Source organism: Tursiops truncatus, chromosome 2 (genome assembly GCF_011762595.2).
Source record: "Tursiops truncatus isolate mTurTru1 chromosome 2, mTurTru1.mat.Y, whole genome shotgun sequence".
Taxonomy (NCBI): domain Eukaryota; kingdom Metazoa; phylum Chordata; class Mammalia; order Artiodactyla; family Delphinidae; genus Tursiops; species Tursiops truncatus.
The window spans coordinates 85,189,240-85,207,584 of record NC_047035.1 but is presented as its reverse complement, the minus strand read 5'-3'; the positions used below and the strand labels follow the sequence as shown (position 1 = coordinate 85,207,584).

Below are 18,345 nucleotides of genomic sequence, written 5' to 3'. Positions count from 1 at the left end.
AGATCGCAAAGGAAAAACCTAGTACTGTGACGGATTAAGCTGACTGAAAGGCCATTCGTTTTTCCATTCATCCATCCAAAAGTTATTTATAGATCAATCTACCATGCACCCAGCATTGCTGGGTACACACGAGTGAACAGAAAGACACGGAACCTGCCCTCATGGATTTTACAGTCCAGTTGGCTTATAAAAACTTAATGATCAGGACCTCCCTGGTGGCGCCAGTGGCTAAGAATCCGCCTGCCAATGCAGGGGACACGGGCTTGAACCCTGGTCCAGGAAGATCCCACATGCTGCGGAGCAACTAAGCCCATGTGCCACAACTACTGAGCCTGCGCTCTAGAGCCTGTGAGCCACAACTACTGAGCCCACGTGCCACAACTTCTAAAGCCCACATGCCTAGAGCCCGTTCTCCACAAGAGAAGCTACTGCAATGAGAAGCCTGTGCACCGCAACGAAGAGTAGCCCCCGCTTGCCACAACTAGAGAAAGCCTGCGTGCAGCAACAAAGACCCAATGCAGCCAAAAATAAATAAATAAAAATTTTTAAAAAAACAAAAAACTTAATGATCTAGTAGTGAAAAAGACAATGGAAGAGAGAAAACCACAACAAAGCAGAACAGCACATTGCAAGCAAACAGATTACAAATGAGGCAGGAGAAAAAAAAGTGTCAGACAAGGAAACAGATCTTAGAGAAAAACAAATGGAAACTTGGATTACTACTATAGTGTCATTGTTTCCTAACAGAGTTCAATTCAGGGATGAGGTTCAAACTCTTACCTGAGAGGCCTGTCAAGGGGGTTTACTTGCTAAAGTGCCAAAAAAGTCCTGCAAAGTAATTTGGTGGGATAAATCCTTAAGATACCATCAGAAGCAGCATGAAAACAAAACCTTTTTCTCTCTTCTAGTTCAATATAATTTCTGGCAGCCACAGAGTCTATTTCGCAAGTTCACCTCCTGGGATTACCAGAGCCTTTATAAAGCTGGGCTGTTGAATCTGTCATTGTCTTGCTGTGAATGTGAGAGGGCTGTGACCTGACAGTTGCTAGCTACAGTGAACTCTTAATTCAACTGGATCAGCCCCACCTTGTCATGAAGTATTATCTTTGGCTGGATTCAATTTGCTAATGTTTTGTCAAGGATTTCTGCATCTGTGTTTACAAGGGATATTGTCTTAGCTTTCTTTTCTTGTAATGTCTTTCTTTGGTGAATTCTACTAGCTTTAGATAAAAAGCTGGTGGGAGGGAAAGGTAAAAAAAAAAAAAAAGGATTCAAACAATATTTGGGGATTTCCTGTCGACCATTTCCAGTCTAACTAACTGAAACGAGAGGTATAGAGTGTGTGCTCTGGTGCCATATTCAAAGATCTCCAGCCTAGGAAGCATACAACTGGCACAAAACATAATGTAGATCAGACCCAGAGCTTAGTCACCAAGCTCCTCACCCAGCAAGTACTTACAAAAGGCCTACTATGGGCCACGTGCCCATCTAGATGCTGGGGATACAGCAGAGACCATAACAGATAAAAATCACTGTCCTCAAAATGCTAACATTCTAATGGGAGAGATAAATAATAAACAAAACATAAAAGTAAATACATAGAATGTTTAAAATGGCATGTTCTGTGGAGAAATATAAAGGACGAAAGAGGGCTGGACAGAACCGGGGCAGTGGGAGTAGTTTATAATCTTTTTTTAAATTTTATTTTATTTATTTATTTTTCGCTGCATTGGGTTTTTGCTGCTGCATGCGGGCTTTCTCTAGTTGCAGAGAGCGGGGGCTACTCTTTGTAGCAGTGCGCAGGCTTCTCATTGCATGGCTTCTCTTGTTGCAGAGCATGGGCTCTAGGAGCGTGGCCTTCAGTAGTTGTGGCATGAGGGCTCAGTAGTTGTGGCTCACGGGCTCTAGAGTGCAGGCTCAGTAGTTGTGGCACATGGGCTTAGTTGTTCTGTGGCATGTGGGATCTTCCCGGACCAGGGCTCGAACCCGTGTCCCCTGCATTGGCAGGTGGATTCTTAACCACTGTGCCACCAGGGAAGCCCCGGTTTATAATCTTAAACAGGGTGTCAGAGAAGCCCTCCCCGATAAACCGATTTGCAGGAGAGGGAATGGGCCACACAGAAACACGGGGAAGGTAACAGCAAGGCCTTTAGATAGCTCCCTGCACAGTGTGATGCAATACTAGCTAACCAGCAAGGTAAGGTTCTGGCAAGAAACGGCTTGGCTTTCCTACCCAGGCTTTGGGAAGATGTAGCAAGAGAAACAATCACAGAACAGTCTGGGAAATAGTGTTGAAGGAATAGGTTACATAGTCACAACAATGTGATTGAAATGTTAATAGGTCATTATAGAAATTTGTGGCTAAGTCAGAAAGGGAGCTAGTTCTCATTGGGAACTTACGCTTTGTCAGAATCGACTTGAGAAACTCTCAGCAGAAATGCTTGGCAGGACAATTTATTTAGCTGTTGTTATATTTAACTTTTTTCTCAGGTTTCTGCTTGGCAGGGGAACCTTTGTAAAGAGCCCCACCTTCAGAACTACAAATTACTAGAGAAACCAAGCAGAAAGAACATCATTCATGAGCACTCTGTAGAAAAGCCTGGTTATTGTCATATCAGTAATGACAAGTGTAGTGGGCTGAATGGTGGCTCTTCAAAAAGATATATTTGCTTCCTAATCCCTGGACGGAGTGAATATTACTTTCTATGGTAAGAGATTTGACTAAATTAAGGATCTTGAGATAAGGAGGTAATCTGGAATTATTCAGATGGTCACTAAATAACAGACAATGGTAGGGGAGACACAGACACACACTGTGAAGATGGAGGCATGGACTGAAGTGATGCAGCTACAAGCCAAGGAATGCCAAGGAGTGCAGGCAGCCACCAGAAGCTAGGAGAGCGGTATGGAACAGATTCTCCCTCAGAGCCTCCAGAAGGAACCAGCCCTGGTGACACCATGATTTCAGACTTCAAGCCTCCAGAACTGTGAGAGCACAAATTTTTGTCATTTTAAGCCATCAAGTTTGAAGGGAAGAGACGTGAGGCACGTAAGGTATGCGGATGTTTGTCATTTACTTTTACCTCACTTGATCCTGGCAGAAACACATCAACCACAGTAGCTTTTGGTTCTGTGACTGGGTGAACCAATAAAGCGCTTCCTGAAAAATGGAGAAGAAATAAAGTTGAATATCATGATAAGAGGTCTGAAAACATCCCTTCTCTTTGTGGTTTCAAAGACCACTCAACTGAACTTCTTGAAGGTAGAGATCTTGGTGAGTTGAACCAATGATTCATCAGGGAGATGCACTGTTAGTTAGAAAGAGGACAGGTGCTCAGAGGTAACTGTATTATTACCTGTCATTAATCCTCCTATGGTATAGTAGGATTACAGGCAGCGACCCTGACAAGTCTGGCACAAGTCTTTACTTTTTTCTACTTCCCTTCCCTGTGGTGGTATCATAAGGCTTAGGAGTGGACCCAGACAAGAATCCCAACTTACATCCACAAATAAAATGGGTTTATGTGAAGTTAACATGTTATGCGAAGCGCTGCATGACAGGAGAATAGAGCTGTGATCCCACTAATACACTAAAGATCTTGGTGATGGAATTTCTTTTATTTTTGTTTTTGGCTTTCTTGAGATTAGGGATTTTTTAGCATTCTTACACTAGAAAATACAATAAGAAAAACATAATTAAAGTATTTATCATAACTATAATTAATCAAGAAATGCTCACCCAGCATGTATTCATCTTCCACACCGAAAGTCTCTACTTCATCAGGGAACTCTACCCACAGAGGCCTGGGGAAAGGAAAAAAGAAATTTCTTACTTCAATATCATTAGATTTTTATTATAATTCAGTCACTTAGATTTTCAGTTTTATAACTATTCAAAGGAAATTGGAAAAAGCCAAGACTCTTTTTGTATGATTCATGATTTTATGAGGGCTTCCCTGGTGCTGCAGTGGTTAAGAATCTGCCTGCCAATGCAAGGGACACAGGTTCGAGCCCTGGTCCAGGAAGATCCCACATGCCATGGAGCAACTAAGCCCGTGTGCCACAACTACCGAAGCCTGCGCGCCTAGAGCCCACGCTTTGCGACAAGAGAAGCCACCGTAATGAGAAGCCCGTGCACTGCAATGAAGAGTAGCCCCCGGGCTTCCCTGGTGGTGCAGTGGTTGAGAGTCCGCCTGCCAATGCAGGGGACACGGGTTCGTGCCCCTGTCTGGGAATATCCCACATGCCGCGGAGCGGCTGGGCCCGTGAGCCATGGCCGCTGAGCCTGCGCTCCGCAACGGGAAAGGCCACAACAGTGAGAGGCCCGCGTAATGCAAAAAAAAAAAAAAAAAAAAGAGTAGCCCCCCGCTCGCCGCAACTAGCAAAAGCCCACATGCAACAACAAAGACCCAACACAGACAAAAATAATAAATTAAACAAATACATTTATAAAAAAAGATTTTATGAGCACTTGTGATTACTATGTATTTTTCTTATGTGAAAGAGCTATGTATTAGCTTAAATGGTTCAATGAAAGCTTGAGAATTCTGGTACCTGAAATTTCCCCTTCTTATTATTGAACACTAAATACTACTCTGACAGAATCAGAGCTTTGTCCAAGTCCAAATGCCTAACACGTTTGGTGTAAAACAACTTAAATGTTTGTAAAACTGAATTTTATAGTGTTGTAAAATCTGTGCCATTTTTTCATTCTGTCACTGCTTTTCATGAATCGTTAATCATTGCCTATTTAAATAAAAATAACTGGTTTTTCTTGTTCTCAAGCTGGCAACATTTTTGGAGGTTTCAGAAACTTGTGTGGGTTTTGAGTTTTGTTTCATTGTTATTGTACACAACTAACTAGGAGGCACGTGGGCTTATAAAAATCATAAAACTTTCAATATCTATGTATCTGGATATTAACCTAATGGTTCTAATATTATTTTCAATTTCATGAGGAAAAGATATTTTTTAATAAGAGAAACTTACTTTTAGTTTATTCACTAGCCTTTGTAATAATCTATTCCTTTTCTACTAAATATAGCAAAGCAGCGGTCTCTAAACCTGGTTGATGTCTAAAATCACCAGGGAAACTTCTAAAAAATATATATCCCTGGAACTTAACCAAGGGATTCCTAGTAGGTTGGTGGTATGGCCTTGGAATCTGTATTTCTCAAAAGCTCCTCGGATGATTCTGATCTGACCCAGGCTGAGGAACTGCTAATCTAGAGGTCTTGATGTATTTACTGTGTTTGTCTCTGTGTGTACTGTTCTCTAACCCAGAAAGTTGCTATTCACATCCTGTCTTCAAAATAGAATCAGAATATAACTCATACACTAGGAAAAGCCCTAAGGGTAAGATAGAGCTAAGCCTGGCAGAATAAGTTGTTCTTCATGAGAGGATGCTTGTGGGTGTTGGGATGAAAAAACAACTTTCCTCTACCTGTCTAGGTTCTTCTGGCTGGTCTAAGAATTAAATCGACGTGAGAGTATTTAAAAGGAGAAAATCAAATTTAATTATGTACATATGAGGGGGTTCCATAAAAATATGATGCCTAAGGACAAGAACGGCAATTGAGGCTTATATAACACCTGAGAAAAGGAGAAGGGAGTGCGTTTGGGACTTTAAAGGGGAGGAAGGATATTCACTCGGAGATGGAAAAACAAATGTTTGGTAAACAAATGTTTGCTGGGCCATGCAGAGACAATGGGACACAGAGAGGACTTCGGTCCCCACGTTCCCCCTACCATGCTTAGCTCAAATTCCTTGTAGATATCTCTGATGATAATGCACTTCCTGGACCAGGTCCTTTAACTAAATTCTTTTAGGCAGTTAAGGAGGAGGTTAAAAAGAAAGACTTCCTGAGCCTTTTGTTTCTTAAAAACAATCAGCCCCCAAGAATCCTCAAGCCAAAGAGACACATTTTGCGGTGGCAAGTTTTGTAGGGTAACTACATGGGTTAAATATTGGATGAATTCAGTTACAAAGTCACTTTTTCTTTTCTTTCTTTCTCCTACAGGTGTTAACACTTGAACCACCAAGTAGCAGGAGATCTAGTTTTTATCTTCTGTGACCTCCACTGCCTGACCCTGCTCACAGTTGGTGCTCAGTAAGCCGATTGGCACTTGGTTAAACACCTGGCTTTTCTTTTGCAATCACTGTAATCACTCCACTGCCAGTGGCTAAGGGGATCTTCTGGTAGAGATTGGTTGCTGGTGTGACTGGTGAAGCCTGTTTACCTCATGACGGGTTGGGAAGCCACGTGTGCAGAGTAGAACAGAGAATACCAGTAGGGCAGGAGGGTGTAGCGCTCTCTGATGGCTTCTTGGATGAGCCGGGTGTGCTCCTCCCCAAAGAGCCAGGGTTCCCGTCGCTTGGTGTTCTTGGTGGCATGGCCACGGAAGAAGGGTTGGTAGGCTCCAGCCTGGTACCACCGCACTAGCAGCTCTGCCTTTGGATTCCCAATGAAGCCGCCTACATCCGCTGATTAGTCAATTAAGAAAGGTTGAGTCAGACACCCAGACGTCTAACAGACGATGTACACAGGTAAGATAAGGGCTTGAAGACGGACAGGGCAAAGGCGCTGTATGCGCACTCAAAATGACAGCATAAAACTGTGGCCTCAAATTAGGGAGCACATACTAAAAAACTCAAGGCTGTTTGGGGATCTGACAGTACGCTCTTTGAATATATTTTTTTCCTGTCAAAAGGCTTTACTGTAAGATCAACATTTCTGTATGTCCTGAGCCCAGGTAACCCAGAAATTGCAAAATGTCTGCCTGATTCAATAAGTCTGTGTTTAGGGGTGGGGTGGTGGTTTGGCAATTGATTTTGTTTGAAATCAACAGCTGAAGCAAGATAAAAATTATAGAAAGAACTAAAGGGAAAGATATAATCAGAATTAGAGGTTTAGGGAGAAATTCGTGCTTATCCCTTAAGCAGGATACATATTCCTTGTATTGAATGTGGACCAATGCCATAAAAAACCACATCTATCAAAAAGTGATATTAAGGTGCTCCCAGGCCCACTGAAAACAAGGAGCAGCTGGACCTGTAGCCATGCTGAGCACCTTCCATACTGGGATCTCTCATCTGCAGGGAATTGTTAGGATTAGGGAAAGGCAGCCCATCAGAGAATCTTATTTTAATTAAATTTATCTTTTCCGAGAGAGAGAGAGAGAGAGAGAGAGAGAGAGAGAGAGAGAGAGAGAGAGTGTGTGTGTGTGTGTGTGTGTGTGTGTGTGTGTGTGTATTTAACAGTTAAAATGTGTCACAGGAGTTCTGTAAGGCTGATTTCTGATTTGCTAAATTCTTTGTAGTTCTCTCCATTTTTCTCACTTTCAGGTAGAAAAGGCATGTTTTAAGAAGAGAAATTCAGTTATCAAGAGTGTCTAAGGAGGGAGCAGTAAGAGAATGAGGGAAAGAAACACTCTGGCTCACTTTCTGATGACTTTCTTCATGTTCTCAGTTCAGACAGTACACACACAGCTCTGAAGCATCCCCTTCACTCTCCTCTCTAGTCTGCTCTCCTTCACTCTCCTCATTTTCTCTTTCCCATGTTTACCCCTGTTTCCCATCCAAGTACTAACCAGGCCCGACCCTGCTTAGCTTCTGAAATCAGAGGAGATCGGGCACGTTCAGGGTGGTATGGCCATAGAGTATACCTGTTGAAAACAGCTCACAAGAAGAGATTTGTGACCAGCTTTGATGAAAATACCCTCCCTTTATATGGCTGATTGATTTTGTTCTGCAGTGGAGGCTAACAGCATTGTAAAGCAACCACACTCCAATAAAAATTAATAATAATAATAAAAAGAAAACACCCTCCCTTTGATTTTCTCTCACGTCAAGCTTGAGGATATCACTTACCTCCACAAAAAGAGATCCCAGTCACGCTGAGGGTGAGTAACATAGGGATAGAAATTTTCAGGTAACTCCACTTTGCTGTGTTGTCACCTGTCCACACAGCACCTTTGGTCATCAGTAAGAAGGTATTAAAAGAAAAAAAATCACAAATCAGCCCAGGTACTCAATTTCATATTTAGATTCCTTATTTGTAATAGGCAAACCAACATAAAGGAAAACATTTCTTTCTTTTTATATATTCTGGATACAAGTCCTTTGACAGATATATATGTATATTGCAAATATCTTCTCTCAGTCTGTGGCTTGACTTTCATTTTCTTAACAATATCTTTGAAAGGGCATAAGTTTTTAATTTCGATGAAGTCTAGTTTATCTTTTTTTATTTTATGGTTCATGTTTTTTGTGTTCTAGCTAAGAAAGTCCCAAAGTCACAAAGATTTTCTATATTTTCTTCTAGAAGCTTTTTGTTTGTCATAGCTTTTATAATTTAGGTCTATATTCCATTTTGAGTTACTTTGTGTCTATGGTGTAAGAGTCAAGGTTCTTCCCCCTCCCCCACATGGATACCCCATGTGCCAGCACGATTTACTGAAAAAACTCCTTTCTCCATTGAATTGCCTTAGCAACTTTGTTGCTAATTATTTGATCATATATGTGTGGGACCCTGGATTCTTTATCCTGTTCCATTAATCTATATGCCTATCCACCACACACCGCCCCTAACTCCACAAAATCCTCTATAAGAGGACTTAAGACGGTACAAGGGAGACATAATAGCAGCAATAACATTAGTTAACATTTACAGAGCCCTCACTGAGCCAGGTGTCACATTGCTTTGCCTGTATTATCCCACTTAATCATTACAACAACTCTATCAGGTAAACATTGTTTAACTTTATTTTACAGTGAGGGAAATATGGCAAACAATGGATATGGTAGGATTTGAGCTCAGGCAGTCTGACTCTAAAGTCAGTGCTCTTGCGCACTGAATAGTTGATAAGAGCTTGTAAAGGTATATAACACTAAAGAGGATCATAAAAGGAAAAAAACTCTTACGTTACTAAGTCTAGATTACTCCTGAAACATTTTTGTCAATCTTTTACCAAAATACTTTTGGTAGCTATTTTTGCTTTAATATTCTGAAGAAATTTTAGGCTGTCCTATGGGGAGCAAAGAAAAATATTTTCGAGGGACTTTTAAAATAGTATTCTCATAATTTCTCCTTGACTTCAGATGAGTTATGTACATATCTGCATAATGATGTTGAAACCCACATGACAACATTCTTATCAAGAAACGAAGTTCATGTAAACGTTCAGATGTTTTCAGGTCTCATGTGGTTGTTCTGCTGAAAGCTCTCTCTGGCTATTGGTCTCAGCATAGAACTTGACACAGCAGTGTTCTCTGTAATGCCTCACTTGCTATGCTTTGGGGCAAATCGATAGCTTCACACAGAGTACTGAAGACTAGGCAGTGAGCCAATACTTAAGAGATCAAAGATTACTTAGTATGCGTATCTTCTGTTATCTTCTTTGTAAATTGGAGTATAGTTGATTTACAATGTTGTGCTAATTTCTACTGCACAGCAAAGTGATCCAGTTATACATATATATACAGTTTTTAAAATTCTTTTCCATTGTGGTTTCTCTCAGGACATTGAATATAGTTCCCTGTGCTACATAGCAGGACCCATTGTTTATCCATTCTCTATGTAATAGTTTGCATCTGCTAACCCCAAACTCCCAGTCCATCCCTCCCCCACCCCCATTATCTTTTTTAAACTGCTGCTTATAAGTGTTTTCATTCAAAGACTTTACTTGTTATAGTGATTAAAAGGGATACTTGTAGAGAATTTGGAAAATAGAGATAAGTAAAAAGAAGAAAATTAAAATCACTCATAATCACCACAGTATTATAATTACTTAGATTACTACCTACATATATTTATTTTTTTTAACAAAATCAGGATAATATATAAACATTTAGGCTTTCTGCTTTTTTCTTTTATCATGATGTCACAAAAATTTTCTCATGCAATTAATGCTACTATATTAAATAGCCTTATGATAGTGTATCATACGGATATACCATAATTTAATAACTATTCCCGTATTGTTGGATATTTGTATTTTCTTTAATTTTTATTTTAAGGACTAATGCTGAGTATCTCTGTACTTGAATCTTTGCCTGATGATTATATTTTGGCGTCTTTCAGAGTGCCATTGGGGCTGGTTTTCAGGGGTGGAGTAGGAGGCCTAATATTGTCTGTGGTACAATAAAGGCTGGATTCCTCAAACTAGGACCTAAGCTTCAGGTTATTTATGCAAGGCCAGGGGACTTAAAATAGCCTTCCTGCCACAGGGTGGTTAAGTTGAACTAGATCTACATTAGCTAGTAAACTGGATCCAGTTATAGATGACGCTGACCACAAGCAAAAGCTGGGTCTATTTTAAACCACATTGCTGAGTGGAACAGGTGGTTGAAGGAGTGTGTTAAAGTATATTTTCTCTGGTCTTGATAAATAAAAGAGACAGGATCAGAGATGACCATCCCAGGACCTAGAGTCTGTCACACAGAGTGAAGTAAGTCAGAAAGAGAAAAACAAATATTGTATGCTAACACATATATATGGAATCTAAAAAAAAAAAAAAAAAAAAAAAGGTTCTAAAGAACCTAGGGGCAGGACAGGAATAAAAATGCAGATGTAGAGAATGGACTTGAGGACATGGGGAGGGGGAAGGGTAAGCTAGGACGAAGTGAGAGAGTGGCATTCACATATATACACTACCAAATGTAAAATAGAGAGCTAGTGGGAAGCAGCCACATAGCACAGGGAGATCAGCTGGGTGCTTTGTGACCACCTAGGGGGTGGGATAGGGAGGGTGGGAGGGAGGCGCAAGAGGGAGGAGATATGGGGATGTATGTATATGTATAGCTGATTCACTTTGTTATACAGCAGCAACTAACACAGCAATGTAAAGCAATTATACTCCAGTAAAGATGTTAAAAAAAAAGATGACCATCCCAGCAAACAGATACTCTGAAGTCATTCTCCCAACAAGTGTCCAGTTCTTCAGTGGGAAAAAAGTAACTAAACTTTATTAAAATTGGTTTACTCAGTCTCAAAGGACAAAATGCACACTTCAGAGCACATTGCTCTCTACAATCTAAGACCTGACCTACTGAAAAGGAAGGCATCAACACAGTAGCACCATCTGTCAAAAGAGACAGATTGCTAGCTTGTGTTTTTAAGTCTGATCATATGAACCAGTCCTTACCATATCTTTGTGATCCAGCAAAGAAAGAACGTGTAAGAACAAAGGGTCTCTCCTTCCCTTTAGATCGTTGGATCAGTCCTTCTGCAGTGGCCATTTGCTATAAAGTCAAAGGAGAAAAATTTCAAAGAGATGACTGGATTATGTCACTGTGCAGACATCCCCAATAAGCTATTTCACATGCAAAAAGTAAATAGTAGGTGGGAATGTGAAATGGAAAATATTAAAAATCTGCCCAATAATTTTCATGATGTAATGAAACTACTCTAAATTCTCCTATTAAAAGAGTGAAACAATTTATCTCATTAAAATAGCAATGAAATAATGGTAAATAATAGTATTTACTTGGTGCTTACTACTGTGAGGCATTTTTATAAGATTTTCTCTAGTAACCTACACAAAAACCTCTGAGACTGATTCAGAGAGGTTAAGTGACTGGCCCTGGCCTACATAGGAAAATTCTCCAGCTATAAAGTATTGATAGTTTACAGTTATAGCAAGAGGCTGTGTAGAGAAGTACACAGATAGCATCTGAAAATCGTGCTATATGTAGCCAGCAGCTCCCGCTGGAAAACAGCAATTTGTGGGAGGCCCATAGGAACACCATTACATTTTGAAGATAACAAAGAACCAAGGATATAAATTAGGGCAAGTGACTGCCAAGTTTTTTGGATGTGACTGGCAAGTGGAAAACAATCCTACCACCTTCTATTGAGAAGGCTAAGTACTTAAGGAAGGCTTTCTACATTTAGAAGTATACATATTGAAATTGTGCATCTGTGTTCTAAATCTTACTCCCCTGGTATGAATATAAGACTTGCTGTATTTAGACGTTTGTGAAGTTTAAAAAAATCTGTTTTAATTGCCTTTGTTTACATAATTATACACAGCCTACTTCAATAAAAGGTTTGAGGTATTATCTAATGCCATGTACCAATGGCTCCTGTCAAAGAAGATGTTTCTATGTTATCATTAATCAACCAATATCTATAAATTAATCAAGTTCATTATAGATGGAAAAGATGCAAAGGGAGAAATAATGAGTCTTATACTGGCTACAACCTGATGAGACCCATTGTATCAACAGTTGTCAGAAAAGACACACAAAGAAATGAACTGTATAGCATGGTTGTTAAAGCAAATGACTTTCAGCCCAAAAGTCAGGGCACATGGATCCAGGTGGCTGCTTCTTAGATGTTTTACCTGATAAAAGCCATAGATGTTGTGAAGTTCTCGGTGCTCCCAGTTGCCATGATGAATGGCATTCTTCTGCATGGTTAGTTCTGGCCCTCTAAAGACAGAGGGCTCATTCATGTCGTTCCATATGTGGAGGATGTCAGTAGATCCCTAGGAAGTCAATCTTGGTCATGATAAAACTCCTACAGTGACAAGGTTAATATGATAGCCGTCCCTATTCCTCTTTCTTACTCCATTTAATTTATTATTTGTTATGTTTATTATCTATGCTCTGTCCCCTGCTAGGTTAAAAGTTCCACAGGGCAGGGAATTTTGTCTGTTTTGTTCATTGATAAATCCCGAACACCTAGAACAACCTAAATGGCAGAGGGTTCTCAATAAGTACTTGTTGAGTACTTATGAATGAAAGAGTGCTGTGCTGTACTCCCATGTGGCCCACAGGTCTGCTCTGAGACCCCCTGGAGAACCACTACAGGAAAGGTTGTGAATGTTCACAATTAGGCTCCTCATCATCCATCATCTGCTACAACACTTAACTATGGGCAATTATAGCTGTCCATGAAAAGATTCCCCCTTCCCTCGAACACTATGAAAGGTTTGACAGCTAGGATACCCGTTTGTTAGCAGGATCTATAGTGTGTGTTCTACATAGAATTGTTAGCTTTAGAGTGGGAAGGGGCTGTTGAGTCATGTAGTTAACATGGTGCTGCAATCCCTTTATAGAATCCCTGGTCTCTCAGCATTTGACTCAATAGCTACAATGACCGGGAGTCCCTCAGGCAGCTCATTCCATTATCTTCTGAAAGTCTTGCTCCTTGTAACACCCTCTCACAGGGCCTAGCTTGCCTTCTGGGATACCACAGAATACATCTGCTGCCTCCCCGACATGGTAGCCTTTCAAATGACTGGAGGAGGCTTATATGTTTTCTTTTGACTCTTTACTTTGAATTATTTCTAATCATGTATACTTCTATGAACACGGCTATATGGGTTCTAAATATTTAACCACTTTGACTGTTCTTTTTAGCACCCTCTAAGGCAGGGGTTGGCAAACTTTTTCTGGAAGGACCAGACAGTAAATATTTTCAACTTTTCAGGCCATAAGTCCTCTTTTTCAATAACCCAACCCAGCTATAGTTATGTGCAAGCAGCCTAGACAACAGGGAAACAAATGAGCAAGGCCAGATTGGCCCACGTGTTCTTTACCCCTGCTCTAAGTTATTTTCTATATCCTAATACAGGATGCTCAGAAACTAGAGTTTAGTGGTTAAGAGCTGGGCTTGGGAGACAGACCTGAGTTCAAATCTTAGGTCCACCACTTACTAGATGGGTGAACTTAGCAGGTTTTTACACTTGTCCATGCCTTGATTTCCTCACCTGTGGGATTAGAGTTAATTACAATTCCAACTTAAAAGAGTTATTGTGAAGATGAAATGGTATAATGCACACAAAGTGAGTAGCATAGTGCTTGGCACACTGCACATACTCAGTTTATATCAGACATCATTATTCTCATCACCACCGCTGATTGAAAACGATTCTCTAGATGTGGCCTCTCCAGTTCTCTCTGTGATTCTTATAAGGTTTTAAGAATTATTATTGTACCTTACTTTTAATATCACGTTATACTTTGCAAGATACTTTCTCATATAACATTATCATCATCTTTAATAATATTATACAATACTATTTTATGTAAAAATTTATACAGTTTGAAAATATAATAAGTCTCTATTATTAAGTACTTTGATATATCATAGAGTCTATCATAATAGAAGTCAAAATCACAGCTTTTGTGCACTTGGTAATTCATATGGTACCACCAAGGTCTGTAATGTGGTTGGCATCCCCGTCTTTTTTTTAAGATTTATTTTATTACTTATTTATTTATTTTATTTCCTTTTGGCTGCCTCAGGTCTTAGTTGCGGCACATGGAAACTTTGTTGAGGCATGCGGGATCTTTTGTTGAGGCGCGTTGGTGGCACAGGCTTCTCTCTAGTTGTGGCGTGTGGGTTTTCTCTCTCTAGTTGTGGCGCGCAGGCTCCAGGGGACGTGGCCTCTGTAGTTTGCGGCACACAGGCTCTCTTGTTGAGGCGCCCAAGCTCAGTATTTGTGGCGTGCGGGCTTAGTTGCCCCATGGCATATGGGATCTTAGTTCCCTGACCAGGGATTGAACCCATGTCCCCTGCATTGTAAGGCAGATTCTTTACCACTGGACCACCAGGGAAGTCCCTGGCATCTCTGTCTTTTCATACAAGTATTATTTATCAAGAGCTCCTCAGTGAAGCAGAGTAGCTCTATTTAATCACTTCTTTTCCTTACTTTATCCTTCCAAGTAACTAGGAAAGAGCAAAAGAATAAAAACAAACCTGATAAACAGAGAAAGCAAAAAGACTGGAATACCACTCTCTGACTTTGGGACTGGTAAAATCCAGGTAAGAGGAGAGACCTGCAGAGGCAGAGGAGTAGACAGCCTGTTAGGAATGGTGCTCCTCATGGTAATATATTTGTAAAGAAGAATATCAGATGTGAAAGCTGGGTAATGAATGGGCACCTGACATCAAATGTGAAAGATAGCTGATACAGAGGCACGGTCTGGTGAGAAACGAATGAAGAAGGCAATGCTGGACTCCAGTGACAATCACTAGCTCTCTCAAGCTCAGCGGCCAGGGGAATGCCAATGAACAAGCATCAAGATGGAGCCTGTCCCTCACTGATGGCCTCAGACAGGCCCAGTAAGGATGGCAGATAGCCTGGAGTGACCTCTCTGTTCTTAAAGAGAGGAGAGACATGTTTATAAGTGGTATAGGGAGAAGAGGAATGCGTGTGGTTTCTCTACAGTGCATGGACTTGTGATAGAGTGCTATCATATGAGAGTGGTGATTCCCTTTTGTCCTTGAGGAGTTTTTACCAAGGCTTTAAACTAATAATTTCTGAAATGAAGACTTCAGAGTTGTCAGGGGCAGCTGAGGTCACTCATGAAAGGCTGGGAAGTCAAAACTACGGGCTAACAGGGCAAAGAAGAATCACAGGGAGAGAGATTGCAGGATTCTTCTTCTTTCTTCCTCTTTCTCCTCCTCCCATTTTCTCATTCCCTGGCTTTTAATTTTTATTTGCTTAGGGAAATAGCAAGTCACTGGGGTTTGCTTGTTAATTTTTCATTCATTCATTGACTTATAAATGTATACAAAGAACACTGTACCAGATGTTAAATGAAAGATATAAAAGAAGATAATACTATCATCTTCAAGGAAAGGCACATAAATGTAGCATGTGACAACTACAAGAAATTAGAAAGATGGCCATGCAACCTTCATTAGTTGGGACTAAACAGTGGATAACAGGTGTATCAAATGATCTTACCAGGCCAGCATACACCTTCAAAGTCTCCCCCTTCATGATTCCTCACAAAGAAGCCCTGTTCTTTGGCCTTAGCATACACTAAGTAGTCGGGATCAATCTTGATGTGGGGGTCACTAATGACCACAAGCTGTTAGGACATAAAGGTTTAAAGATTTCATCAGTTTTATATGAGCCATATGTTCATTTACTTGTTTTCATCATAGTTTTGGCATTCAAATTTTACTCAAAACAACTACTATTACTGAAGTATTTCAGACACCAGTAAAATCCTATAAACTTTCATGGGCTTATGGGAATATAAATTGATATCAGAACCAGACCCATCCTTTTTCACAATTATTGCTGCCCCACCAATACATGTTCTTAAGATCACATTTATTAGGCTTCTATCTCTCTGTGGTGCTGGGTGCTTTACATAAAGGATTAAGCAGGCAAGGTCCCTGCTCCCTAGAAAGCCAGAGGCTAAGATAACACAAAAGAAAACATTAAAGAAAAGAAACTAGCATATTAAAAACAAAAAATAATCCCCAAACCTAAATATGGTACAGCCATATTTAGGCAGGAGGTTTGAGAAGAGCTGTGACCACAGCACTATTCTCCAGTATCTCTCCCTGCCCTTCTAATACCATCACTTCCACCTACTCGGGGGCCTCAAAACCACTTTATTTGGCTAGAATAACCTTCTAATAATCCTTCCTCATATCTATCCAAATCTATTCTACATACTAAAGTTTAATTCTCCATTGCTCAAAAACTTACAAAATTTTTTAATTGTGGTAAAATATGCATAACATAAAATTCACCATCTTAACCAATTTTAAGCATACAGTTCAACAGTGTCCAAAAGATTCACAATGTTGTACAATGTCTAGAACTCTTTTCATCTTGTAAAACTGAAACTCTATACCTATTAAAAACAACTTCCCGGGACTTCCCTGGTGGTCCAGTGGCTAAGACTCCGTGCTCCCAGTGCAGGGGGCCCGGGTTCAATCCCCGGTCAGGGAACTAGATCCCACATACCACAACTAAGAGTTCGCATGCCACGACTAAAGATCCCGCATGCTGCAACTAAAAGATCCCACGTGCAGCAACTAAAACCTGGTGCAGCCAACTGAATAAATAAATATTAAAAAATAATACTCAAAAACCCCCCCAAAAAACAGAAAAACAACTTCCCACTCCCTCCTCCCCACCAGCCTTTGGCTACCACCATTCTTCTTTCTGCCTCTATGATTTTGACTACTCTAAGTATTACAGATTAGTGAAATCATATAGTACTTGTCTTTTTTTTTTTTTTTTTTTTTTTTGCGGTACGCAGTCCTCTGTTGTGGCCTCTCCCGTTGTGGAGCACAGGCTCTGGAAGAGCAGGCTCAGCGCCCATGGCTCACGGGCCCAGCCACTCCGCGGCATGTGGGACCTTCCAGGACCAGGGCACAAACCCGTGTCCCCTGCATCGGCAGGCAGACTCTCAACCACTGCGCCACCAGGGAAGCCCAGTATTTGTCTTTTTATGACTGGATTATTTCACTTAGCATAATGCCCTTAAGGTTCATCCATGTTGCAGCATGTATCAGAAAGTCCTTCCTTTTAAAGGCTGTATAATTTTGCATTGTATATGTATACCATGTTTCCTTTATCCGTTCATCTGTCGATGGGCTCTTGGGCTGCTTCCATAATAAATGCCTGATAAATGGTAGGTGTTTATTAACTGGGAGATTAAGAAAACAGCATTGGCTCTGACCACCTGTGAAAGGCCTGGGGCTCAATGCAATGGGTTGAAAAGGCAACTTTAATCTCGGATCCATTTATGTGATACATATGGGGTTCCTCCCTTTTCCTCTCTTGTTTTTTTCTCCTTCACCCTTTTCATTATTGCTATCACTCCCCCCCCCGCCCCGCATTACACACTTTCCAGTGTCTTCTCCCTGTCCTCATTTTCTATTTTAGTTCTTTCCTTGGCCATATGGACAGATGGAGTCCATCAGGGAAGCATGCAGGAAAAATGGTGTAATAAAGAAACTGACTCCATTTCTGAGCGACTGTTAAGAGTTTCAAGCCCCATCACTCCCCCTTAGCCTTCCACCCACATCCGTGTGTACTGACAGAGAAAGCCCTGATGCTCCCTTCTTTGATGCCAACAGGAAGTTCAAACCACACAAGCCCCGGTGCATGCACAGGAATCCTCACTCCAGTTCAACCCCCTAACCACCTTAAAACCTTAAAACCTGATCCTGTCTCCTTTCCCAGCTCTCTCAGGCCAATTTCAAAGGAGCTTGGGAGCTAGTCTGCTCCCCCAAGAACACCTCACTATGGGACTAATTAGCCTTTTCATACCCTCTTGGTGCCAGTGTGACATACTCAATCTTGACATCAAAATCAAATTTTGCATCATGGGGTGCATCCATCACAGCACTACAGGGTGGCCACAACGAATGGGACTGAATGCTAGGCCCCTTCATCCTTACGGGGACCTAGACCACTAAGGCAGGGATGGATGGCAGGGATGGCCACCTTCTCACCATTGCTTTTCTGTTATCACAGTTACAGTTACAATTGAAGGTACTATTTTCCTGGCCATTTTTTACCAGATGGTTCTCTTCCACTATTGTATCAAGGCAACTTTAAAAAATTTAAAAATGCTTT

General features: G+C 40.8%; 1 protein-coding gene across 6 annotated transcripts in view; it reads right to left on the bottom strand.

Moving 5' to 3' along the window:
- GANC (glucosidase alpha, neutral C) overlaps nt 1-18,345 on the bottom strand; it is a 78,496-nt gene that overhangs the window by 18,660 nt on the left and 41,491 nt on the right. For all 6 annotated transcript variants that reach the window (XR_004525138.2, XM_033851542.2, XM_033851543.2 and 3 more), the window contains 8 exons: nt 15,703-15,829; nt 14,709-14,788; nt 12,346-12,489; nt 11,146-11,242; nt 7,871-7,972; nt 6,241-6,484; nt 3,740-3,804; nt 3,084-3,160 (listed from right to left, as the gene is read on the bottom strand). Coding sequence is in view for 5 of the 6 variants with exons in the window: in XM_033851542.2 (XP_033707433.1) it covers nt 3,084-3,160; nt 3,740-3,804; nt 6,241-6,484; nt 7,871-7,972; nt 11,146-11,242; nt 12,346-12,489; nt 14,709-14,788; nt 15,703-15,829 (936 nt within the window). In the remaining variant the exon portion in view is untranslated. The remainder of the gene's footprint in view (nt 1-3,083; nt 3,161-3,739; nt 3,805-6,240; nt 6,485-7,870; nt 7,973-11,145; nt 11,243-12,345; nt 12,490-14,708; nt 14,789-15,702; nt 15,830-18,345) is intronic.